At 42.1% G+C, this 26,790-nt stretch overlaps 1 protein-coding gene across 1 annotated transcript in view; it reads left to right on the forward strand.

Moving 5' to 3' along the window:
* LOC126281736 (histone H4 transcription factor) overlaps positions 1-24,419 on the forward strand; it is an 84,303-nt gene extending 59,884 nt beyond the window's left edge. Inside the window, exons 6-9 of the mRNA XM_049980920.1 lie at positions 4,226-4,427; positions 4,556-4,685; positions 10,743-10,876; positions 23,771-24,419. Of these exons, the coding sequence (XP_049836877.1) occupies positions 4,226-4,427; positions 4,556-4,685; positions 10,743-10,876; positions 23,771-24,125 (821 nt within the window). The 3' untranslated portion in view covers positions 24,126-24,419. The remainder of the gene's footprint in view (positions 1-4,225; positions 4,428-4,555; positions 4,686-10,742; positions 10,877-23,770) is intronic.
* The last annotated feature ends 2,371 nt before the right edge of the window (positions 24,420-26,790 follow it).

Raw genomic sequence — 26,790 nt, forward strand, 5'->3', positions numbered from 1 at the left:
AAATTTTGTCAGTAGTGTTTCTTGCAAAGAACACCACCTTCTCTCCAGGGAGTCCCAATTGTGTTCCGGAACTGTCTCTGTAACACTTGCATGTTCTTTGAGCCTACTGCTAACAAATCTTGCAGCCTGCCTCAGAATTTCTTCGATGTCTCGTTGTTATCCAACTGGGTAAACATCCCAAACACTGCAGCAACACTCAAGAATATGTTGCCCTAGTATTCTCCTCTACTGATGAACCACACTTTCCCGAAATTCTCCCAAAGTACCGAAGTCGACTGTTTGCCTTCCGTATCACAGTTCACACATACTCGTTCCATTTCGTATCACTTTGCAACATTGCACCCAGATATTTGAAGGACATGACTGTGTCAAGCAGGACATTACTAATGCTGTATCCGAACATTACTGGTTATACTTAATAGGGCTCTAGATGGTCAATAGTGTCTATTGATTCAGACATGTATTCATGTCTGAAGGACATTTTCATCAAACTAAAAGACACTGTAAAATACAGAGAGACTGCAGTAACGAAAGTTTGGTTTGTTGCATTGGTGTGATGATATACACATCACACAGAAGGAAAACCCAATTTTCAAGCAATGGAAACTCCAGGTAAGACTATCAAATATGTAGGAAAAGACAGATTGCTACTTACTATAAAGAAGACACATGAAGTTGTAGACAGACACAATTAAAAGAAACTTACATATACCTTTCTGCCACAGCCGTCACCAGTAGAAGAGATAGACACACATCATTCACACACACAAGTAAGCACACCTCGCGCACACACGGCTGCTAGCTCCAGCATCTCGGCCCAGAATGCAATATCATGTAGGATGCAAACGGAGGGGACGGGGAAGGGATGGTATACATGTAGGGAAAGAGACAAATGTTTGGTGGAGTGTGCAGGGACTAGAAAGTCAACAGGTGCAGTAGCAGGAGGTTGTGGGGCATGGATGAGGGTAAAAAAGGAGCAAAACAGGAGAGGGCTGCAAATAGAGGGTGGGAAATGAGAATCTGGATAAAGGGAGTGGAAACTGTTGGGCGGACAGTGTGGGGCAGTATATAAATGTAGATTGAGGCCAAAATAATTACGAGAGCGGAGAATGTGGTATAACGATAATTCCCATCTGCGCAGTTCAGAAAGGCTGGTGGTGGAGGGGAGGACCCATATAGCTCAGGTTGTGAAGCAGCCATTGAAATCAAGTGTGTTGTGTTCAGCTGCAAGTTGTGCCACAGGGTGATCTACTTTGCTCTTGGTGACAGTTTGGTGGTGCTGTTCATCCTGGTGGACAGCTGGTTGGTAATCATACCAATATAAAAAGGTGTGCAAGCATTGCAGCAGAGCTGGTAAATGACATGGCTGCTTTCACAGGTGGCTTGGCCACTGATGGGTTAGGATAAACCTGTGACAGGACTGGAATAGGAAGTACTGGCTGGCTGGATTGGCCAGGTTTGGCACCTGAGTCTTCCACAAGGATATGACCCTTGTGGTCAGGGGACATGATTGGGAGTGGCGGAATTTGGATGGGTGACAGAACACCGCTTTACGAAGGGTGGGAAGTATTTCGGGTATGACGTCCCTCATTTCACGGGATGATGATAGGCAGTCAGAGCCCTGGCAAAGAATGTGGTTCACTTGTTCCAGTCTGCGGTGGTACTGGGTGATGAAAGGGACATTTCATTGTGGGTGGTTCTTGGGGGTGGTGGGAAGATTGAGGGCATGGGGGGAAATGGCACAGAAGATCTGTTTGCAGACTAGGTTTGTGGGGGTAGTGCCTGTCTGTGAAGGCCTTGGAGTGACCCTCAGCATACTGAACTAGGGAGTTTTTGTCACTGCAGATATGCCATCACCAGATGGCCAGGCTGTGTGGGAGGGATTTTTTGGTGTGAAAGGAATGACTGAAGTCAAAATGCGGGTACTGTTGGTGGTCGGTGGGTTTAATGTGGACAGAAGTGTGGATGGAGCTATCAGAAACGAGGTCAACATCTAGGAATGTGACACACTGAGTTGAGGAGGACCTTGGGAAGCAGATGGGAGCAAAGTCATTGAGGTTGTGAGGGAACAAAGATAGGGTGTCTTGGCCCTGAGTCCAGATCATGAAGATATCATCAATGAACCTGAACCAGACTATGGGTTTGGTGTTTTGGGAGGCTAGGAGGTCTCCTCTAGATGGCCCATAAAAAGATTGGCATAGGAGGTTGCTATGTAGGTGCCCATGGTTGTGCCGCAGATTTGTTTATATACCTTCCCTTTAAATGAGAAGCAGTTATGGGTTAGGATAAAGTTTGTAAGGTGCATGAGGAACGAGGTAGTGAGTTTGGAGTCTGAAGAGCATTGGCAAAGGTAGTGTTCAATAGTGGTAAGACCATGAGCATGTGAGATGTTGGTGTATAGGGAGGTGGTGTCAACAGTGATGAGTAGGGACCCATGAGGTAAAGGGGTGAAGGTGATGGAGAGTCAGTGAAGGAAGTGATTGGTCATCTTTGATGTGGGAGACTAGAGTATGGGCAGATGGTTGGAGATGTTGGTCAATGAGGGCTGAAATTTTGTCAGTGCGGCAAAGTAACCAGCCTCTATGGGGTGTCCAGTATTGTTGGGTTTGTGGATTTGGGGGAGCACATAGAAAGTGGGTGTGCGGGGTGTCGTAGGGTGAAGGACGGAAATGGATTCAGAGGAGATTTTCTGGGAGGGGCCTTAAGCTTTAAGCAGGTCTTGGTTGGAAAACAGCCCACAGTTGCACTAAATTCTGTGTATTTTAAACCTTGTTGACCCAGGTTTTCTGCTATAATAATATAGCCTTCTTCATAAGTCCTAAAAAATAATCAAAATAACACCTAGACCAGTGATACAATCTACACATAAACTTCAAAATTAAGTAAGTGATAACATATTACTTACACACACACACACACACACACACACACACACACACACACACACACACACACACACACTAATAAATTAAAAATGTTTTAGCCCAGTGGTGGCGTCAAGACCTATAAAATACCTTCAACAGACATAAGCCAGTTTCGATCATAAGTAAAATTACATATGGCAACGACAGAGGACATACATTGCCATATGTAATTTTACTTACAATCTAAACAGGCTTATGTCTGTTGAAGTTATTTTATAGGTCATGACGCAGACATAGATACAATACACACCTCCATGTTAGCCCTCTAGTGGAAGAGCATAGCAGTTCATGTCAGTCAAGTGGGAAAGTCAACTGAGTAATATGCATGACATGTAATACGACAATCAGTATTAAGTACACAGTAAAATTTTGGAGGCATTACTTTTTAGCACATCCTTGTACTTCAGGAGTAAAGAAGACCATTCACCAATTAGCAGAAGCATTGAGTCATTGACATGCACACACTAAAGATGGAGAGAACTTCGTAGCTTCCAGAATAAATCTATGTCAAGCTAGTGCACGCCCACCTGGCCAGGTGTGCGCAAGTGCGTGCTCTCTCTCTCTCTCTCTCTCTCTCTCTCTCTCTCTCTCTCTCTCTCTCTCACACACACACACACACACACACACACACACCAATGTTGGCACTCGCGCGCGCGCGTGTGCGCGTGTGCGTGTGTGCGCGTGTGCGCGTGTGCGCGTGTGCGCGTGTGCGCGTGTGCGCGTGTGCGCGTGTGTGTGTGTGTGCCAGCTGGACACTCAGTCCTGAGATTGCTCTTCGTTGGGTGGAGGGGGAGGGATGAGGAGTTGTGTTGGGCGAAGTGACTGGAAGAAGAGAGAGGGGTGGGCGCAAGAAGAGGGGTAGCTAGTAACTGGAAGGGAGGCAGCAGGTTTGCTGGCTAGGAATGTCAGATGGAGAGGTGGCAGGTGCACTGGCTTGGACCCTAGCTGGATGAAGGATTTATTCCAAAAGATAGCGAGCTTACTTTCTCTGTTGAGTGTGCCTGTCAATGACCCAATGCCTCTGCTGTTCAGTGAGAGGTGTTCTTTACTGCTAAAGTATAAACTTAAGAAGAAGAATACGTTGGAAGCATTTCTTTTACCCCCATTTGACATGCTATCAAATAATGTGCCCATTCTTTAAATCTATAGGATTCAATGTGCACTTCATATGACAAAATACACATACTGTATTAAAGGAACACAGTAACAGGCCAAAACCACTTGGAACTTACTTCTTAGTTAAATATAATTATTTAATATTTGAAACATCGATTGCATGATTGTCCGTTCTCCACTTTCAGCGGGAGAAGGCTACAAGTGCTCACACTGTAGCAAATGTTTCCCATCAGAACGACTGTTTCATGAACATGTGAGGCACCGTGTTAACTTTCACAAGTGCAGATTTTGTGACATGACGTGTCCGACACCATCAGCATTAGCTCTGCACATGCGATTCAGGCATCTAGATGAGAGGCTGTTCAAATGTGTGTACTGCGACTGCAGGTAAGCGAAACTAAGTAAATATGTTGCGCATTTTGCATTTTAATAATTTTTACTCTCTCAAGGTTCATGAGATTAGTCTTCTGGAAACCAAATTTCAAAATCTAAAGTTTAGTTATATTTTTTAACAGGGCAAAAACTCTGGCGGACATAAGAGTACATATGCACACACATTTTTCAGGAAATTTATATCATTGTTCAGTTGAAGGATGTAATGTCTCATGTCGCAGCCGTGTGGGTATGAAGAAACATATTGCAAGGGTAAGTACCTGAATAAAAGAATCACTTAAAATAGGATAAGAAGCAAATAGAACTTCTAATGAATCCATTGTGGATAAAATATTGTCTCATAGCAGAACTTTTAATAGAAAAGGAGCCTTCTGGTACATGGCTATCTTATTGTCTAAGATAAACGGTAGTTGCAAAATCAGAGTAATAATATACTGCAAAGTTAAACTCTCATTCATATTGCCCTTATCCACAGCATAATTTTGATGACACCCATAGCAATACACTGGAAAATAAATGTTGAAAAACTGTCGGAGGAAAATTAATTAGAATGAATTATTATACGATAACTGAAATAGTGGTTGACATTGAAGTAAGTCAAATGAGACGTCAGAAAACAAGTGAATTGAAAGAAATATACTGGGAAGAGAAATATGTTAGTGAAGTATCAGTGTGGGTGAAAATCACAACTGGTCACTTGTTTCACACTAATCTTGTGCATTCAGACATCTCCAAATTGATTAATTCACTTACGAAAATAATCCAAAATTGATTAAGTTCTTGAGAGACCATCAAACTTCAAGGCTGTCTGGTAAGCTTGTTGTACAAAATAGCAAATAACAGTCAGAGAAGATAATGGCTTCCTCTTTGCAAGTTCTTCTCATTGTTGAAGGCTCCAAAATCTACCAACCCTATATTAAAATGAAGACAGTCTGGGGTAATGAGGAGTGAGACAGGTATCAACTGTGCCAGTAAACTAGTCGCAGGTTCGAATCTTGCCTCAGGAATAAAAAAAAATGTCTGTGATGCCCTTAGGTTGGTTAGGTTTAAGTAGTTCTAAGTTCTAGGGGACTGATGACGACTGATGTTAAGTCCCATAGTGCTCAGAGCCATTTGAACCATTTTGTGCCAGTAAACCAAATCCATCAAGAGGGCTAAAAGAGTTTTCATGCTGGAAACAGAAAACAGGCAGTTACTAGCATACTATTTAAACAATGAATGGGTATCATTTACTTCCAATATGTAGAGGAATTATGTGCATAGTTTCAACATATTGTAAATTGTGCTCTGTAGAAGTGTGTGGCAAGTAAGTGGATTAAGGACTGAGGTTGTTGCATTCCTGGTTTCAAAAACAGAACATGGAAGTGTCAGCTGTTGTGAAACATTTAGCAAAGAACCAAATAAATTCTGGTTCTACGTAAAATCACTAAGCAGGTCGAAAGTTTATATTCATTCACTTGTTCACCAATCTGCTGTGGAAGTAGAAGGCAGCAAAAGGAAGCTGAAGTTTTAAAGATCATTCATGCATGACGGTTGTACATACATACCATCATTTGACTGTCACAGACTCATTTATGGAGGAAATAGGCATGGCAACCTTGGCACTGAGAAGCAACTGAAAGAGCTGAAAACATATAAGTCATCAGGTCTGGATGGAATACCAATTTGATTTTACAGAGAATGTTCTTCGGCAATGATGCCTTGCTTACATAGTATTTGTCATGAATCTCTTTCCCAGCACAAAGTCGCAAGCAACTGGGAAAAGACGTAGGTGACTCCCATATGTAAGAAGGGTAAAGGAACAGACCTGCAAATTACAGGCCAATATCCTTAACATCGGTTTGTAAGTCCAAATATAATAAATTTCCTTGACACAAGAAAACCTTTGGTTGCAAATCAGCACAGATTTAGAAAGCAAGGATTGTGCGAAACTCTGCTTGCTTTTTTTTCTTGGAGTATAGCCATTGAAACATGCTTTATGGGCAATATGCATAGTCCATATTCCTAAATTTCCAGAAAGCATTTGATACAGTGCTGTAGACTGTTAACAAAGATCCAGGCATATAGAATACATTCTCAGACATGTGAACGCCTTAAAACCTTCTTAAATAATGGAACCCAGTATGTGGTTGTGGATGGCAAGTGTTCATCAGAGATGAAGGTATTGTCAGGAGTGCCCCAGTATGATGGGACCCTCTTGTTATCTGTATACATAAATGGTTTGACAGAGTGAGGGGCAAATCCGCAACTGTTCGCTGATGACACTATAGTATACAGGAAAGTATTGTTGTGTGACTGTGGGAGGATACAGAATGACTTGGACAGAATTTCTATTTGGTGTGATGAATAGCAGGTTGCTCTAAATGTAGGAAAGTGTAATTTCATGCTGAAGAAACTGCAAAAAGGTGGGAATTTAAGGAAATGGGACATAGATAAACCGACTAAACCAGAGGTTGTACGGAGTTTCATGGAGAGCATAAGGGAACATTTGACAGGAATTGGGGAAAGAAATACAGTAGAAGAAGAATGGGTAGATCTGAGGGATGTAGTAGTGAAGGCAGCAGAGGATCAAGTAGGTAAAAAGATGAGGACTAGTAGAAATCCTTGGGTAACAGAAGAAATATTGAATTTACTTGATGAAAGGAGAAAATATAAAAATGCAGTAAATGAAGCAGGCAAAAAGGAATACAAACATCTCAAAAATTAGATCGACAGGAAGTGCAAAATGGGTAAGCGGGGATGGCTAGAGGACAAATGTAAGGATGTAGAGGCTTATCTCACTGGGGGTAAGATAGATACTGCCTACAGGAAAATTAAAGAGACCTTTGGAGAAAAGAGAACCACTTGTATGAATATCAATAGCTCAGATGGACATCCAGTTCTAAGCAAAGAAGGGAAAGCAGAAAGGTGGAAGGAGTATATAGAGGATCTGTACAAGGGTGATGTACTTGAGGACAGTATTATGGAAATGGAAGAGGATGTAGATGAAGATGAAATGGGAGATACGATACTGCGTGAAGAGTTTGACAGAGCACTGAAAGACCTGAGTCGAAACTAGGCTCCGGGAGTAGACAACATTCCATTAGAACTACTGACGGCCTTGGGAGAGCTAGTCCTGACAAAACTGTACCATTTGGTGAGCAAGATGTATGAGACAGGCGAAATACCCTCAGACTTCAAGAAGAATATAATAATTCCAACCCCAAAGAAAGCAGGTGTTGACAGATGTGAAAATTACCAAACTATCAGTTTAATAAGTCACAGCTGCAAAATACTTACGTGAATTCTGTACAGACAAATGGAAAAACTGGTAGAAGCCGACCTCGGGGAAGATCAGTTTGGATTCCGTAGAAATGTTATAATGCGTGAGGCAATACTAACCTTACGACATATCTTAGAAGAAATATTAAGGAAAGTCAAACCTACTTTTCCAGCGTTTGTAGACTTCGAGAAAGCTTTAGACAGTGTTGACTGGAATACACTCTTTCAAATTATAAAGGTGGCAGGGGTAAAATACGGGGAGCAAAAGGCTATTTACAATTTGTACAGAAACCAGATAGCAGTTATAAGAGTGGAGGGGCATGAAAGGGAATCAGTGGTTGGGAAGGGAGTAAGACAGTTGTATCCTCTCCCCGGTGTTATTCAATCTGTATATTGAGCAAGCAGTAAAGGAAACAAAAGAAAACCTCGGAGTAGGTATTAAAATCCATGGAGAAGAAATTAAAACTTTAAGGATTGCCGATGACATTGTAATTCTATCAGAGACAACAAGGGACTTGGAATAGCAATTGAACGGAATGGACAGTGTCTTGAAAGGGGGTATAAGATGAACATCAACAAAAGCGAAACGAGGATAATGGAATGTAGTCGAATTAAGTCAGGTGATGCTGAGGGAACTAGATTAGAAAATGAGATGCTTAAAGTAGTAAATGCATTTTGGTATTTGGGGAGCAAAATAAGTGATGATGGTTGAAGTAGAGAGGATATAAAATGTAGACTGGCAATGGCAAGGAAAGTGTTTCTGAAGAAGAGAAATTTGTTAACATCGAGTATAGATTTGTCAGGAAGTCGTTTCTGAAGGTATTTGTATGGAGTGTAGCCATGTATGGAAGTGAAGCATGGACGATAAATAGTTTGAACAATAGAAGCTTTCGAAATGTGGTGCTACAGAAGAATGCTGAAGATTAAATGGGTAGATCACATAACTAATGAGGAGGTATTTAATAGAGTTGGGGAGACGAGAAATTTGTGGCACAACTTCACTAGAAGAAGGAATCGCTTGGTAGAACATATTCTGAGGCATAAAGGGACCACCAATTTAGTATTGGAGGGCTGCGTGGAGGGTAAAAATCGTAGAGGGAGACCAAGAGATGAATACACTAAGCACATTCAAAAGGATGTAGGTTGCAGTAGGTACTGGGAGATGATGAAGCTTGCACAGGATAGAGTAGCATGGAGAGCTGCATCAAACCAGTCTCAGGACTGAAGACCACAGCAACAACAATCTTTTCTGCTGAGTCAATTAATTCATTTGAAACTAAATGTTTCACTCCACAATATTGGCTAGTTCCAATTGTTCGCTGAATTTCAAGTGCACTTTTTCGCCTTTGCTTTGTATGGTATTATTCCATGATAAAGAACCAAACACGTGATAGTGCAGTACTGGTACTCCAAGAAAATTTACCACAGTGAAAAGCTTAGTATCAGGTAGGGCCTACTCCATTGTGAATCTGGACAAACCAATGTGCGCTTAAAGCCGAATTGTGCAGTTTGGTGTGGTTTACGAACTTCCGATGCTCTTGGAGTATCCTCTGATGTCCTGCTTTTTTTATGGCGTAATGTAACAGCTCTTAATGCATTATACATACGAACATGCGGGCTTCCTACATTACCACAGCTGCACACACACACACACACACACACACACACACACACAATAATGCCTATTTTCTGGTGCTCTTTGGCAACTGTTAAAACAAACCTATTTGTAACAGTCTCAGGAAAGTATTGCGAATGGTGGTTTGAGAAGCGTTACTTTCAAATTAAACTTCCTTTTACCCAAGATAAATTACATTACGTGTGAGAATGTGGGATGAATTTCGTAAATCACGGTGCCTTTGGCTCTCGTTTAAAACTTAACACTTTGAGTACCAGCCACTTAGAAGAATTTCAAGCCCAGAAGACCAGACATTTATGTCATTATTTAAAATTTACTGGCACTTTTGTGTTACGTATCTTAAGGATAACACACGCAAAAAAATATCAGTATCGCATGTGAAAGCTTAGCTTCTCTTGTAGTTTGTTAATCTTTGAGACCAATATTATATGTGAAACCTTAGCTTTTCTTGTAGCTACTCTTGTATATCAATGTAAACCATTAACTGTTCCTCTTTGTGTGTTCGCACTACTTAACAGTGGTCTTGCTATTGGCTGACGACTATACATGTCTTATGCTCTGAATATCTGCTGTCATCAGCTAGCGAGATCACGTGGTACGAGATATGATTGGCTTACAAAAGGGCATCACAATCTCAATTTCAATGCTTCGGAAACTAACACGCTGTGTTTTGTGGAGTTCGAATTTATTCTTTCATAATACGAAAACATGCGGCATGTATGTTGCTGCACATTAAAGGTCTTTCCAAAACTTCTCTTCCCTAAAGCACTGAGAAGTTCTATGCCAGTGTATAAAACATTAACTATTCAAAGCATTGATAATTTTACAGTTCTGAGGAAAAATCTGTGGAAAACCTAATGTCACTTAGCATGGAAAAAGTGTATTTTCTCCTGGGGAAAAGTATATTTTTTAACTGGGATATCTAGGAAAAATGCGGGAATTTTTTGTGTTATTTTCCCTGCCATTGTTATTGAAAATTAACTGTACCTTCGCCTTTTCCATCTTCTATGAAATTTACAGTTATACAGGGTTTATGTAATTTGTGTATAAATAAATAAAAATAATTGGTGAAAATTGCTCTCAAGCATTTGGAACCAAAGAAATCATATACATGTGGAAAAACTTAGAATGTGTGACATTAAGAAACTGCAGAGTCAAGTATTGGTTCATGTTTGCAGTTGGTCTACCTATTAAAATGCCATCTTCCAGTACCTATTGTAAGAAAGAAACTCTAATATAATTGTGTTTTCCCTAGCAGCATTAAATTTCTTATAGATATTTCTAGATTTTATGTCAGTTATATTTGTTTTATTGTGATTGATCCAGCAAGATCTTATCCTGAAAATGGATAAAATATTTATACAGTTTAAAATACGTTTGCTGACTTCACTAATTTGTCCTGTGCTTCTTAGGTTCACGAAGGTCAACATGAACCACTGTATTGTTGCCATTTGTGCGACAGGCAGTATCAGCGTGGTGCATCACTCACGAAACATGTCTTTCGAGAACATGACTTGAGATGGCCTTCAGGGCATAAGAGATTTAGGTATGTCTTTTCTCTTTTCTTTAGTTTTTGGATTATAGAGTGTGGAGGTCTAACGTAAAGTAACAAGAAACATGTTTTTATCATGGAGCGACAGCACAGTACATACACCAACAGAAATTTGTATCACTTGCATTACCAGCACAAATGTTTATGTCCCTCAGGGGGCTCACCCCTCTTTGGCTGGTTCATGCTTGGCTACCACAGGGCCCCAGCCTTTGCAACATCTTTTACCTTCCATGCTGCATGTCTATCTCCTCCTGTTGTTCTTTTTCCCCTGCCTTGGGGAACATGTCTGGCGTGTTTTTGGAAATGTGTTCTGCAGTTTCAGTAGTCATTATCAAAACAGTCTCTCCACTGTTTTTCATCCCCCCCCCCCTTTTTCCATTCCCCTTCTCCTATCCTTTCCCCACTTCTGAATTTAAGGTTTTTCTTTTTCTCAATCCTCCCTGTGCACTCCTGAATGCCATCTGATGCATAAAAGGTGACTGGGTAACTCAGAATTCCCACCCCAGGTTGACAGGTAGGGTTTGCACATACCCCTGGTACAGGTCAGGACCAGGGAGGAGAGATAGCCTGAGCTACTAGCTTCCCAAATTGCCGATTGGTACCTCTTGTCAAGTGTTCAGGAAGTGTGGCTTGAGGTGTGGTGAACAGTCACCTAAGGCGGGTTCGCCACAGTCTGAAGAGGGCCCCCGGTCGGAAGGAGCATGCCATTGGAGATGCTGGCTATCATTGGGGATTTTCTCACAATGAGCCAATCATCTTCTTCGTAGTCAGTATCTACAAAACATAAACAGAATGAGGCTAACGATTCAAAGACCCTCCCAGCTGCACCACGGATCGTCATGGTTTCATGTAATGAGGACAGTCAGACCTTTGCTACAGTAAATCCGTTATTTGCCTCTTCTGATTCTCAAGAACAACAACTGCTTCCAGCTTCACTCCTCCACAGCTGTCATGTTCGCGTTGAGGCCCATTGAACTCTGGATTCTTCCCGACACTAGGCCGCTCGATAGTCTGAGAGACAGAAATCCAAATGTGCTTCTCTGATCAGGGTGTCATTGCAGTCCCGCGGGTGATAAAAAAGGTAAAAGCCTCCTTAGTGCCCACATGCACTCTTTTTCTCACTTTTCATAAATTGGTGTGTCTGTCAAAGATCAAACAAGGTTGTGGAATTATCACGGTCAGACTGTACATTCCAAACCTGATGCACTGTTACCAGTGTCATCGTTACAACCACACTAGGGTGTCCTGTCAACACCCGGCCAAATGTGTAACTTTTGGTAGGGGTGCTCGTGAGGGCGATTGCCTGCCTCCTCCTCTCAACTGCAATGGTGACCGTGCCGCCTCCTCCCGAGATTGTTCCACGTGTCTCAATGAGTGGGCCATGCAGGAGCCGAGTGAAGGAAAAAGTGTGTTACCCGGTTGCTCGCAAGTTGTTAGCTAGTTGGAAACCCTGCGTTCCACCATTTGCCACTTACAGTACTGTTCTTGCTGCTTCTTGCTCCACGAAGGATTTGGCCACACAGACACGTGACATCAAATTTAGCACCTAGGTTGTAAAATTGCCCAGTGTCATGGTAGCAACCCTTCTCCTCTTCCAGCTGTGGGACAAGCCACCAAACTTTCACCTCAAGAGGCAAAGTCACCTGTTAAACAACCAGCAGGTTGGAAAGGACAGAAGGAATACTCCTGCGAAGACTTCTTATGTCTCTCCAGCCAACCAACATCTGAGTCTCCCTCTACTAACCGTAAAGTCTCAGAGAAGTCAAACAAAGGCAAACGGTCTTTTCCTTCACTGACTCGGAGATCCTTCTCGATGGCGTCGCCATGTGATAGCCTCGCCCTGCTGACGTCCGTGTTGCTGGTGTGCACCACAACCGTTTTTCTACCCGACCAAGAGGAGGAGAATACCAATGGCTCTGTAGACCTCATGCAGCAGAATCCTCCAGCCTCTATGCCTTGTACCAGTCAGTCCTCAAAGGCTGGCACTCTGCAGCTGCCAGGGTAACAATCCTTCAGTTTTTTCCCTTCTCCCCTTTCATCATCGTGACTCTCCTCCTAAGGAACATTCATGGCCTTCAATCCAACAAAGAGGTCAGCATTCCAGCTCATGGGGGAGTCGTGCTGCCCATCCAGGATTGTCAACCCATCTCCATGACTACCTGGCTTCAAGCTGTTGCAGTTTGCCTATACCTTCCAATCATGACCTTTTCCCCTTGTATCGTTTTTATCTCTCAGTCGTTCATTGTTACCAGGGCAGACTTCCTCAGCTTATTGGGCAACTCCCTCGCCCCTTTCTGCTGCTTTTTCACTCTAGTGCACACCACCCCGTTTGGGGCCCTTCCAGAACCTGTCACGGAGATGCTCTCTTGGCTGACCTTCTCAATCAATTTAACCTCATCTGCCTTAACACGGGAGCACCCATGTTTCTTTCAGACTCCACACACACCTATTACTATTTGGACATCTCCTTCTGCACTGCCCAGCTTGCCCATTGTCTCGAGTGGTCCATTGTCTGACACATGCTTGAGCGACCATTTCCCATGTGCTATCCGTTTGCTGACTCCTACCCCACCTATGTGCACACCCAAATGGCAGTTTCATAAGGCCAATTGCCGAGGCTTTACTTCTCCCTGGCAATCTTCTACAAACCGTGTACCTCCAGTTGTGATGACCAGGTAGAATATCTTAGAAATGTTATCCTTACTGCTGGAGAACATTCCATTCCTTGCACTTCCCCTTTACTGTGCTGTCTCCTGGTCCTTTGGCGAACTGAGGTGTGCCATGATGCCATTCGTGCATGGAGACGTGCTTGCAAATTGCATTTTTTATAAACAGGTGCATGCACAGTGTCTTTGTGTTCTTTGGGATAGCAAAAAAACTTGCTGGATTTCATTTACTAGTTCTTTTAACAGTTCCATTCCCTCTTCCATTGTGTGGGCCAACATCCGATGGCTCTCTGGGATCAAGGTCCATTCCCCAATTTCCAGCCTGACAGTATCACACAATGTCATAGTGGACCCTATTACTATCTCCAACATCTTGGGCAACTATTTTGTGGAGATTTCAAGCTTCTGCCACTATCGGCCTGCTTTCCTTCATCGGAAACGAGTGGAAGAGGATCAGGCGATACCCTTTTCTCCTCAGAATTGTGAGTGAGCTAGATCGTGCTCTCACTTAATTCTGATTCTCCATCCCAGGGCCAGACAATGTTCACATTCAGATGTTGCAGAACCTCTCTCTTGTGGGCAAGCACACCCTCCTTCATACTTTCAACCACATCTACACAGAGGGCACATTTTCCAGATACTGGCATGAAGCCACTGTCATACCCATACCTAAGCCCAGTAAGGGCTAGCTATCACATCATTTCTCTCGCCAGCTATGTTTGCAAGGTGATGGAACATATGACACATGCGCGACTGGTATGATGGCTCGAGTCACGCAATTTTGAGTGTTCCATTCTGCAGTTGACTATCTCGTCACCTTGTCAACCCATGTCATGAATGGTTTTTTGTGGAAATACCAGACTATGATGATGTTTTAAGGTTTGGAGAAAAGCCTACGACACCTGCTGCAGGACTGGTATCCTCCATACTCTCTACACATAGGGTTTCTGTTTCCGCATACCCCATTTCCTTCAGGAATTTTTAAAAGACAGAGTTTTCAAGATACATGTGGGTTCTACCTTGTCAGACATGTGTATCCAGGAAAATGGTGAGCCTCAGGGTTACGTCGTGAGTGTTGTCCTCTTTGCAATCACCATTAACCCTTTTATGACCTGTCTTCTGCCAGGCATCTCCGGCTCCTTTTCGCTGACAATTTTGCCATCTATTGAAGTTCTTCACGGACTTATCTCATTGAGCGGCATCTTCAGCAATGTGTCAATCATCTTTACTCATGGACAATTGACAATGGCTTTCGCTTCTCCACTGACAAAACAGTTTGTATCAATTTCTGGCACGCAGTTGGTTTCTTCCACCTCATTTATGTCTGGAGCCCGTTACTCTTCCATTCCTTGACACTACGAAATTCCTGGTGCTCATGCTTGATAGGAATTTTTCTTGGTCCTCCAACATGTCTTACCTGGCTGCCCGCTTTACGAGGTCCCTCAGTGTCTTCCATATCCTCAGAGGTACTCTCTGGAGAGCAGATCGGACCACCCTCCTCTGTTTCTAGGTCCATTGTCCATTCAAAATTAGACTATGGGTGTTTCATTTATGCATCTGCTTATCTGTTCATCTTGGCACCTTTTACACTAGCCCGGTGGAGAATCAGTATGCAGAAGCTGCCAAACTACCGCTACCATACCATAGTGCCTTTCTCCTCAGCAGATATGCATGCCATTTGTCTGCCATGACTGACCATCCATCCTTTGCCTCCTAGTTCAATGACATCTTTGATCACCAGTATGGGGCGTGTCCCTCTTCTGTTACTTCCTGGGGTTCGGTTTCACATCTTGCTCCAGCAGCTTAACTTCGCACTACCTGCCACTTTCCCAGTGGGTGTGAACCCTTGACCACCTTGGCTTTATGTGGCAGCCTGTGTTCAATTTGGCTTTTATTCGCTTCCTAAGGACACTACTCCAGCCTTGCTCTATCGTCTTCAGTTTCTCGAACTTCATGATAGTATGTTTGTGTACACTGATGGCTCTTGGACTGACCGTAATGTCAGGTGTGCCTTCGTCATTGACACTGATGTTTTTCGGTATGGGCTTCCGGAATACTGCTCAGTATTTACAGTAAAGCTTGTCACCCTGTATCAGGCCGTCCAGTACATCCAAACACACAGGTTTCTCTACTGTGTCATCTGCTCCGACTCGCAGTGCCATTCAGTGACACTGGTTGCTGTACACCATCCATCCCTTAGTGTAATGCGTCCAGGGAAGCTGTCACTTGCTCACTCTTGATAAAACCACTGTGATGTTTGTGGGCTCCTGGTCACATTGGTCTGATGGGAAATAAGGCTGTTAATGCTGCTGCCAAGGCTGCAGTCCTGGTACCTCCGCCCACTAATTCTTCCATTCTCTCCGATGATCTCTGTCTTGCTATCTGGTAGCAGGTGATGTCACTTTGGCATCACCACTGGTCCTCCCTTCATGGGAACAAACTTCGGGAAATTGAGCCTCTCCCAGCCGCTTGGATGACCTCTCGGCCCTCTCGGTGTGAGGAGATCAAATGTTTATGCAACTTGAAGCATGTGGAAAGAATGACCCAAATGGATCCGAATGTGGAGCATTTTTGGCACTGTCTTTTTAGACATTGCCATTTGTTAAGTGGTGCACCCCACCACTTTGGCTCATTGCCCTCAACCTTTGACAGTTTGCAATATCCTGATAAAGTGCCCTTTTTTTTAACCACATACGTTCCAGTCTACTTTTACCATCTGAGTTATTGACCGTTTTAGCAGACGAGGTGCAGGTTGTTGACCGCATTTTACTTTTTATCAGTTGTAGCAATATGGCAAGGTACATTTAATTTAGTTAAGGATCTCTGTTTTTCTATGGCGTAATTTATGGCCCTTTCTCCAAATACCTGTTTTTAGCTGTCTTTCCTCCCACCAATTCGGCTTAACGTGTGATTGTTTTTAACTCCCTTTTTCTATCTTAGTGTTTTATGATTCTGACATGGGTGCATATGACCTTCATTGTTTTTGTGCGGGGACTGATGACAAGTCCTTTAGTGCCCCGAGCCATTTGAACATTTTTTGTTTTGTGCCTGAAAACAAAACAAAACAAATGTTTATGCAACTTGTAGCATGTGGGAAGTGGGAAGAATGACCCAAATGGATCCGAATGTGGAGAATATGTAGAATAAGATAAAAGAAATATGTAAGAGAAGGAAGGAAGATAAGTGTTTAACATCACATTGACATCAAGGTCATAAGAGACAGAGCAAAAGCTCGAACTGATTCAAAGATGAAGAAGGAAATCAGCTACACCCTTTCAAAAGAATCATCCCAGCATTTGCAAGGTGCAATTTAGGGAAATCACAGATAACCTAGATCAGGATGCCCGAACGTGGGTTTGAACCGTTATCCTCCCGAATGTGACCCCAGTGTGCTAACGACTGCGCCACTTCACTCTGTAATTAAAGAAGAGTGCAGAGGAGTGGTGTATACTTTGGTCACAAGAGTGTTGTGTCTTGCGTAACCACAAAGGTCAGAATTTTTCTAAGCTCAGTGAGTGAAAAGCTGCTGGAGCATTAAAGCATGCATAGACCAATAGTGGACAATGTCTGCCCCAGACAGGACTGTTTGTTTATTTATTTATTTATTGCCTGTTTAGTGTGACCAAATTAGGGCCTTAAGTCTTTTTCTTACATCTGGTTAGGAACAGCATATACTAAAGATATTATCAGTAATTATGTAAATGATGATAACAACAACGACACTAATGACAGCTACGATGATGATGATGATGATGATGGCCGTGGCAATGCTAATAGTAAAAGGCATTTAGAATAATATAGGGAAGCTTAGCATACTTGAAGCCATGTTTAGTATTATCAGGAGCAGAATGAATCAAGGAAAAGGAGAAGATTGAAGTGACAGTGACTGTTGGCAAATTCTAGGGAAGTGTAACTCAACTATGGAGGAGACCAACCACATGTAAAACTCTAGTGTAACCCATTCTTGAGTACTGCTCGAGAGTTTGGGATCTCCATCAGGTTGGATTAAAGGAAAATATTGAAGCAATTCGGAGACATGCTGCCAGATTTGTTACTGGCAGGTACAATCAACACGCAAGTGTTACGGATTTGCTTCATGAACTCAAATGGGAATCCCTGGAGGGAAGACATGTTCTTGTCTCAAACTATTGAGAAAATATAGAGAATATACCACATTTCACATAGGGACTATAAAGACAAGAGAAATTTGGGGGCTTCTACAAAGGCATATTGAGAGTAGTTTTTCCCTCCTTCTACGTGTGAGTTGAATAGGTAAAAGGGTGACTAATAGTGGTATCCTTTGCTGTATGGTGGCTTATGGAATATGTCTGTAGCTGTAGATTCAGAAGTGAAGAAGCAGATGCTCTGTCATAGTTAGCTTTTTACTCTGGTCTGTAGGAATATTATTAAGTGCCACATAATGATCTCTTGCATACCAGAAGGACCAGAATCAGAGTCCATTGAACAACATGTCAGGTACATGCAGTGCCTTGACTGTTGAGTCACGTGTCCACTGTGCTGAGAACTGCCCAGCACAAACATGCCATCTATTGAAATGCTACAATGTCAACAACACCAAATATTGTGTAGCATATCACACTAAAGAAGCAGTTCAGGAGCTTTCCCACCTCGGTAAGACTACCATCATGTTCTGGGTGAAGGTGCACGGTTGTGTAAAGGGATATACTTAACGGTTTGCTGAAGAATTCTTGAGCTTATTCTAGTTTTGAGTATAATACATTTCCTTGATAGAGGTCCCCACCTGACCATCTCCAATTTTGTTAAAACTCTTACCATAGCAGCAGGCATATATCAGACGAGGTTCTGTAGATGTGCTGTACTTGTGGCATCAGAGCTATCAGTGTGGAGGTCACTTAGTCTATGTGCAAATTATCACAAATCAAAGATCATGTTTGTCAACAGTTAAGAAGTTGACCATTGCAACGAGAAATTTGAAACTGGTACTACTACTCAACTTTTGGTGCTAAGTTTAATATAAGTTGGACAATGTCAATGAGGTAGCACATTTTCTATGATTGCTATTCAAAGTGGGCAAAAAAGAAAAAAAAAGCTTTACCCCACACTTGTCATCCCAGTTCCAACCATTGATATCTGCAGCTGAAAATATTTTTGTATCATCTTTTTTAAAAATCATGGAAGTTATGTAAGACCACATGATAAATATTAACTTTTGAGCTTGTTTTAGTTATTGAGATACTTGTGCCTTGACTGTGTGCGGCAAATTCAACCTTTCTTTAAGCTGGTCCCGAAAGAAAGAGCAGTTCTCCATCCCCCCCCCCCCCTCCCCCCATGCAGGCGCTTTAGCTTCAAACATAAACAATGTTTTGATAGTAAACACTTGCATTGGTCTATGGTAGCTTTGCTATTACAGATTTAGGAAAAGGTGGTAACCTCATTGCACACATATACAGCTGATGTTCCCTCACTCCATTTGCGAGTGGAACAGGAAAGGGAATGGGTGATAGCAGTGTATGGTATCCTCCTCCAGGTAACATGTTGTGCCTTGCAGAGTACATACATAGGTGGAGGATATGTCTCACCTGTGTACAATTCATTTTCTTTACAGCTGCAATTACGATGTGTATTCTTATAACTCATAGTATTTCTAATATACATTTCTTAGTTGCTCTCTGAGCAACTCTCGGTTTTTGACTCTTTTGTACACTAAAGTCCATGTCTCACTGTCCCAAGACAAAAACTGCTTATACATTCTGGATGTAAACTTTTCTTTTTAGGCACAACAGCTCAGTTTTGTTTCCCAAAAACATTCAGAGAAACTTTTACTCTTTTTAGTCATTTCTTTTGCTGTCTGGGCAGTCATTTTCAACTGCCTTAATTACAAAAACTCATCAGTTGGTTCTATAGCTTTATTGTTATTTGTATTACTTACTTTAAGTATACTGATAATACATTTTTCAGCGAGCCTTGATTTTTCATGTGCTTCTTCAAATTTTCTGTGATTAGTTTTTCCAGTAATTATTGAAATTTGACTGCTCCTGATATACATATCACAGTATCATCAGTAAAACAAAGGAGTTCCATTAACAAACATTCCCTCTTAATTTTTCCAGTAAAAGGATCTAATAACTCCCTCTAGGACTGCTAAGAGTAATTTTGATGAACTAGATCTCCACTTCCAGTTCTAAATTTGTCACAATTATGGTGAAGCCTGATGGAAGTTATAGCATCTTCAGTATACTGACATAGCTTGGACCAAAGCCTTGTTTGTCAAGGGTTATTTGTAAAGATTTTGGTTGTGCTGAGTGAGAAGCGTTCTCAGAAACTTTAAATAATAGGCAAATAGAGAACATCTGTTCAATGCACCACCCTATAATCTTATTGCTGTGTTGAGAGTTGTCCAGTGTGCTACATCCAGCTTGTTCCATTCTCCTCTTAATACCTAACCTTTTTGTATGGTATTACATTAATTTTATTGAATACAGTGACCATATGAAACCCAACTTCCAGCTTGCTCTGTTCAGCACAAGACCCACAAAGCAACAGATACCAGCAGCCAGGTTGATGCCTTGTTCCTTGACTTCCAGGGAGACGTTCAATACAATGCTGCACTGTTGGCTAATGAACAAAATACAAGCATACAGAATATCAGTCTAGCTGTGTGATAGGATTAAAGAGTTCTTGGTAAACAGAAATCAGCATGTCATTCTCAGTAGAGAGAAATCTTCGAGCATACGAGTAATTTCGGGTGTACCCCAAGGGAAGGGAACAGAACCTTATACCAATGGTTTCTCTTTACAGCGGTCAGGCACATTTTTCCTGATGTTTTGGCAGATAATTGCGATCTCGTTTTTACAATGTGTAGTTGTAGTCGGCCCAAACAAGACTGCTTTCTTTCATGCGGTGCCCACTATCAGCGGAAAGCATTGCTTTGTTTCCCATTACAAACAACATTATTTTTAAGGTGGAATTTTACATGCCCTTTCTATGGAGCTGTGGCCAAATTAGTCCAGTACCATACATATGTTTTATCAGTATGTATTAACACGGACAGTAAAACACGAAGAATAACTGGTACTGCTGTAAGGTGGTGGTAGTCAGTGCAGAACAGGGCAGTGCTGTCACTTCTGGAGTACCGGTAGTTTGTCATGTTCTGTTGTCCCTGTTAATTCGTATTAATACAACAGGTATGGAACTGGGCTGTACAGAGAAGCCGCAATGCTAAAATATTGCAGTGAAATGCAGAAACACCTGCAAAGGTCCAACACTTGATGCAGGAATTGGGGGTTGATCCTTGACATTAACAATAAAGCATATTATTTAAAAATAGGCAGAAAGGCCCATGGTTGTATGATTACATGATTCCAGAACAGTTACTGGAAGCAGTTACATCAGTAAAAAATCAAAGAGTATGTGTACGGATAAATTTTAAGTAGAATGATCACTTACAACTTACTGTAGGTAAGGCAGATGCGGGACAGAGGTGAATTTGAAGAATGAAACCACAAAGGAGATAGCTTACAACATCCTCATTTGACCAGTACTTGAATATTGATCATCATTCCATATCAGATACGATTGACAGAGAAAACAGAGAACATCCAAAGAAGAGCAGTGTATTTCATTACAACCTTATTTAGTAAGCTTGGAATTGTCATGGAGATGCTAAGCCATCTAAAGTAACAGAGTCTGCGAGAGAGATATTCTGCGTCATGGTGCAGTTTACTATTAAATTTTTGAGTTTGTACATTTCTGGAAGACTCCGCCAGTTCATTGCTTCCTTGTACTTATATCTCCCAAAAAGAGCATGAAAGTAAAATTGGAGAGATAAGAGCTTGCATAGTTCATTTTAAATGTAGTCTTTTCCTTCCAAACTATTTGTGAGTGGAACAGAAAAGGAGAAAGCAGCAACAGTGGTACACAAAGTACCCTGCGCCGCAAAACGCAAGGTGGCTTCTGGAGTATAGTTGTAGACATAGACGTACGCACACATTAAGGAAGAGGATGCTGATGGAGCATTTGTTTTATTCATTTGATTTTTGGTGAAGGAGAATAACCACAGCAGTGTTACAGTTTTACAGCATTCCTTCCTCTGCAGCCATTCTGTCAGTGATTTTGCAAGTTTATCTGATATTGTTCTACCTTCTGCTTTAATCATTTCAGTTTTAAAATGTGGTGCCCACTCAACATAAGTTTCCGTTTGCTTTCTTCATATATTTACTGTTTCCAGTTGTTTTTTGTGATCCTTACACTTCAGTTGTCCCAGGAATTACTTGATTTCAAATACAGAGAATAATCATGTAATACTGCTAGTGTTCACTGATTAGAGTCTTCATTTTTCTGACTTTATTTATGTATGTATCCTGGCAAGATAAACTATACACCGACCATAATTTAGTTGCTACTGATTTTCATGTGTGTGTACGTAAAAGAAACCTTTCATTTTTTCCAGCTCTAGATCACTTACTTACAGGATCTTGCAATGAGATGTGATTCAGACCTGAAATGTCCTTTAACTAAATTTCTTCTTCTTCCCCTCTGTCCTTTTGTACTTTATTTTCTAGGTATACCACATTTATATCTTCTTTCTTTTCCAATTATTCTCACCATCCTTAGCCACTCCCTCTTTTTAAGCTGTTTTTTGCCCATGGGTGTATTGTGTATTTAAACCAGGGACCTAGAAACGACAGAGAGGCTTCGTCCCACCGTAGCCCTCAGTGGTTCACAACCCCACAACAGGCCACAGCAGCCCACCCACCCCTCCATCACCCCACATCGAATCCACGGTTACTGTGCGGTTCGGTCCCCAGTGGACTCCCCTGGGAACTTCTTATACCAGATGAGTGTAACCCCAAATGTTTGCGAGGTAGACTTATTATGGTGTACGCATACATAGAGACAGTGTTTGCGCAGCAATCGCCGACATAGTGTAACTGAGGCGGAATAAAGGCACCTAGTCTGTATTCATTGAGGTAGATTGAAAACTGCCTTAAAAACCATCCACAGGCTGGCCGGCACACTGGACCTCAACACTAATCCACTGGGCGGATTCGTGCCAGGGACTAGCATGCCTTCCCGCTCAGGAAGACGGCGCGGTAGTACTTCTACCTCCATTACCACAAAAGTGATTTATTTATTTTCACCGGTTTTCGCTACCTTAATTTCAAGCCCTGCCTATTCCTGTATGCCATGTCCATATTTTCTCCCCCTGTAACTATTCTATTTTCTTTGTATGTTCTGTCTATCTGATAGTGTAGAATACAATATTGATAGATCAAACATCTATTGATCAAGTGGCAGCAGGAGAAAAGATGCGTATAATTTATGAAAATGCACAAGCTCTTGGAGCCAGCGGCTCCCTGTTCTGACAAGTGTTGAAGGAAAAGGATAGTGTAGAATGGATGCTGTGCAAAATCTTACAAGATCAGAAACTGGAAATATGTAGGTGCTCCTGGTGTTGTGACATGTCTCTGTATCCCGCTGAATCTTCATCTTTTTTCTGGCCTTATCTTGTCTTCACACAGGGTCAGCAAGTTATTCTGGACTTGGCAGTGTTAGTGGTAGAGGGTGGTCAGATGCCCTTCCTGTTGCTCCCCCATAAACATGTAAATGTATATACACTGAGGCGCACAGGTTAATTCTTTAACTATTGTAGCCACTCATCGTCAAACAGAAAACAGTTTGTAGCACTTATTTCCATTGATCACTTACTTCACTGAAGCAGACCAGAAGTCAGATTTTATGCAACACATTATTTCATATTATTAATAAAATATACATGAATTGGTTCTATGGCTATAAAACTCATTACCAAAGCAATTAATAATTTTATTTTGAAGGTCAGTTGGCAGAATTCTAGGATGAATACCTTCCAGACTTATTGATTTTAAATTGACAGTCACTGTTCAGCAATATAAAGTCTGCTTCAGTTCATCTTTGAAAGTACTCTGTTGTCAGCATAGTGTGGAGCCCTTTATATCATGTTGCCATTTCAACCTTGAGTTAATACTGCAGTTGAATTGTTTTTTGGAACTGGCATAGAATTGTTCCCTATCTGCGCTACATCATTTCTCTTTAGAAATGTTATGTGTTGACCCCTCTTTCTGTTCCTGTTAGATGCAAACACATTAAATTTCCTCCAACGGACATACCTGTAATAGTATCACACGTAGCATGAAATTCTAATGTTTCCGTCAAGCATTTAATTACCTCCAGACAGCTAATTGTTTAATTTGCTTTTCAGGTATCGTCAACATGAGGACGGTTTGTATCGTCTGCAATTGGTACGCTACGAAAGTCTTGAAGTAACTCAAATGATCTCGGGGGACTCTTCACATGATGAGCAACAGATGACTTTGTCAAACAAAAGGTACCATTTGCGTAAGGTGCCTTCCAGGACACAGAATGAGCCAGCAAGCTTTGAAGTTTATGAGGTTCTAGATGAAAAGGAGTTTGAAGAGAACAACACTGGAAGCAACAAAGTTCTCATAACAATCTCTGATGTAGATCATAGTGGAAATGTAATACAGTCTGAAGTAATAGAGGCTGAAGAACTTACAATGTTACCCAGTATGACTCTTTTAGATGATACTAACTGACTGTTATGTTAAAGTTGTTGCATATGTTGGTGCTGCACAGTGTGCTTTTCCTGATGACTTTTCTGTGTGGTGCAATGGCTATGAATTGAATAAGTATTATAAAGGCTGTGCAGAAGTTATATTTTTCTCATGGTAATATAGTTGCATAAAATGGACCATATTATCTTCTGACTATTAAAAACAACTTTAGCGTTTAAAATATGTTATTAGCTACTCGGTAAATGGCATAATTTGCTGCACCTGTCATTAGCTGTATGTAGATCTTCGTTTGAAAATATACCAAGTTGTCCTTAATTGTTACAGATTTCTATATAATAATCTCAGTGGATGTATGTAATGGAAATCTCATAGAAATGCATTTTATAAATGTATACATAGTATTTAAAAACATGCACCTGACTAGACATTAATCAGTGTATTCTCTTAATCATTTAATAGTGTTAAAAATACATAACTACAAGGTTGTTATTTCAGTAACTTGTAGCTTTTGTAAGGCGTCAAGTCCAGTTATCATGAGCTTAATTAAGTAAATTTAGGGGCTGCAGAAAACAGTGACCTCTTATAAAAAAGTACATGAATTAACAAACCATCCTTCTTAATTTTTCCACTTTCATTTTACCTATTAATAGTTTTATAACATACTAACTCGAAGTTAAAATATTGTCCGGGAATCCTAAAAAAACTCATTTATTGAAACTGATTATTCGTATTCAAATCTGAATGTGTTACTGATTATATCTCTGATGAAACAAGGAATTGCCCTTACTCGCGTGCTGTTCCTTTTTTCTTTCAAAACAGAATATTTCTAGGCTCTCTCCCTACCCCCCTCTCTCCCCCCCTCTCCCACCACCCCTTTCTCTCCCCCACTCTCCTACCACCCCTTTCTCTCCCCCCCTCTCCCACCACCCCTTTCTCTCTGCCCCTCTCCCTCCACCCCTTTCTCTCTGCCCCTCTCCCTCCACCCCTTTCTCTCTGCCCCTCTCCCTCTACCCCTCTCCCTCTACCCCTTTCTCTCTGCCCCTCTCCCCACTCTACCTCTACCACTCTCCATCTCCCTACTCTACCTCTCCCTCTACCTCTCCCCCTCGCACTCCCCCCACCTCTCTCTCCCCCTCTCTGCCCCCGCCCCTCCCCTCTCTCACTTCCCCCATCTCTCTCTCTCTCTCTCTCTCTCTCTCTCTCTCTCTCTCTCTCTCTCTCTCTCTCTCCCTCTCCCCCTCTCCCTCTCCCCCCCCCCCCCCGCCCCTCCCCTCTGCATCCTGCCCCTCCACATGCACACTTTCCGATGCATAAAGCCATGTCAAGTAAATATGCTATTGGGAATGGTCATAAAATTGTAAAAAACTACAACATTTCACAAATAACACAATATATGTATCATTGGTGAATTTTTTTGTAAGTGGTCAACAGTAAGTTCATATGCCTAACATTTCATCTACTTATATTGGAGACATGCTTATAAAGATGTAGTTAGTTCACAATCAAACTTACGTTCAGCAAGCCAGACTGTTTAAAGGTGTGTGCATATAAACTGTTTGGCAGCTGATTACATTTAAGTGTCACAGTTAACTAACTACATCTCCATAGCCTCTCATGGTGTCTCTAGTACTAGAAGCCAAAGCATTAAGTACAGAAACACACTTTAGATCATGGCCTAGTCTCCATAACACAGAAGGCAGTTGGGCATATGATTGGAAGTACTTACAGGGCCACGGACAGAATCGTAGTCCACCTTCTCATGTCAACCTATATGGTAGGACGGATGAAGTCGCCCTGAGCTCCGTGTCCCCATCAGGTCGTGGTGGTGGTCCCGGTCCCACAGTTGGAGGTTGAGGCGGAGGAGATGCCTTCGGCATGGATGGAAGATGCATCAGTATTGGTAGCGTTATTGAAGAAGTTGTGCCATGTTTGATAGGGACCCCTTGCAGGTTATGATGGGGATCCAACCGCACCAGATGACCCATCAAGTGACATAAACTGGCGGGGCGACGTCGGTGTCCCGGCCAGGGTTATCGGATCATCCTCGCACAGGTGCAACTGGTTGTACTGACCTGCACAGAGGTCCTCCTCCATGCAGTCAGCACAGATGGCAGCTGCGGTATTGGGAGGTCACAGCGGGAATTCATTTTTGGTGACAACCAAACTCACCTGCCCAGTTAACCTGGCCAGGCTGGAAACAGGACGACGGCTGTACGGATTGGCATCCCTGGCTGGACAGCAGGAGCATCCAGGGTTGACACCCAAGGAGCAGTTCGGCAGGACTGTTGTTGTCAAATGGTGTGAACTGCCAGGAAGACAGATATTGATCCAAGGCAACATCAAGCGAGGACCAAGTCGTATACTATTTTATTTGCGTTTTGAATGCTCTACCTAACCTTTTGATCTCACTGTTGGACTATGGGTAATAGGGCGAGATGAAAAATGTGGCATATCCAACGGGTGTTGCAGAAGGAGGCAAATTCCTGCAACACAGTCTGAGGGCCGTTATCAAAACACCAATGTTGCCAGAAGTCCTTCGATGGAAATTTTTTTCGACAGGGCTGCCACGGTGGCAGAGCTTGAAGTAGTCACGCAATGAACAACATATGGGAAGTGAGAGAATGCATCGATGATTATCGCCCAGTATGTATTAAGGGAAAAACCGGCGTAATCGATGTGGAGATGG

Source organism: Schistocerca gregaria, chromosome 7 (genome assembly GCF_023897955.1).
Source record: "Schistocerca gregaria isolate iqSchGreg1 chromosome 7, iqSchGreg1.2, whole genome shotgun sequence".
Classification (NCBI taxonomy): domain Eukaryota; kingdom Metazoa; phylum Arthropoda; class Insecta; order Orthoptera; family Acrididae; genus Schistocerca; species Schistocerca gregaria.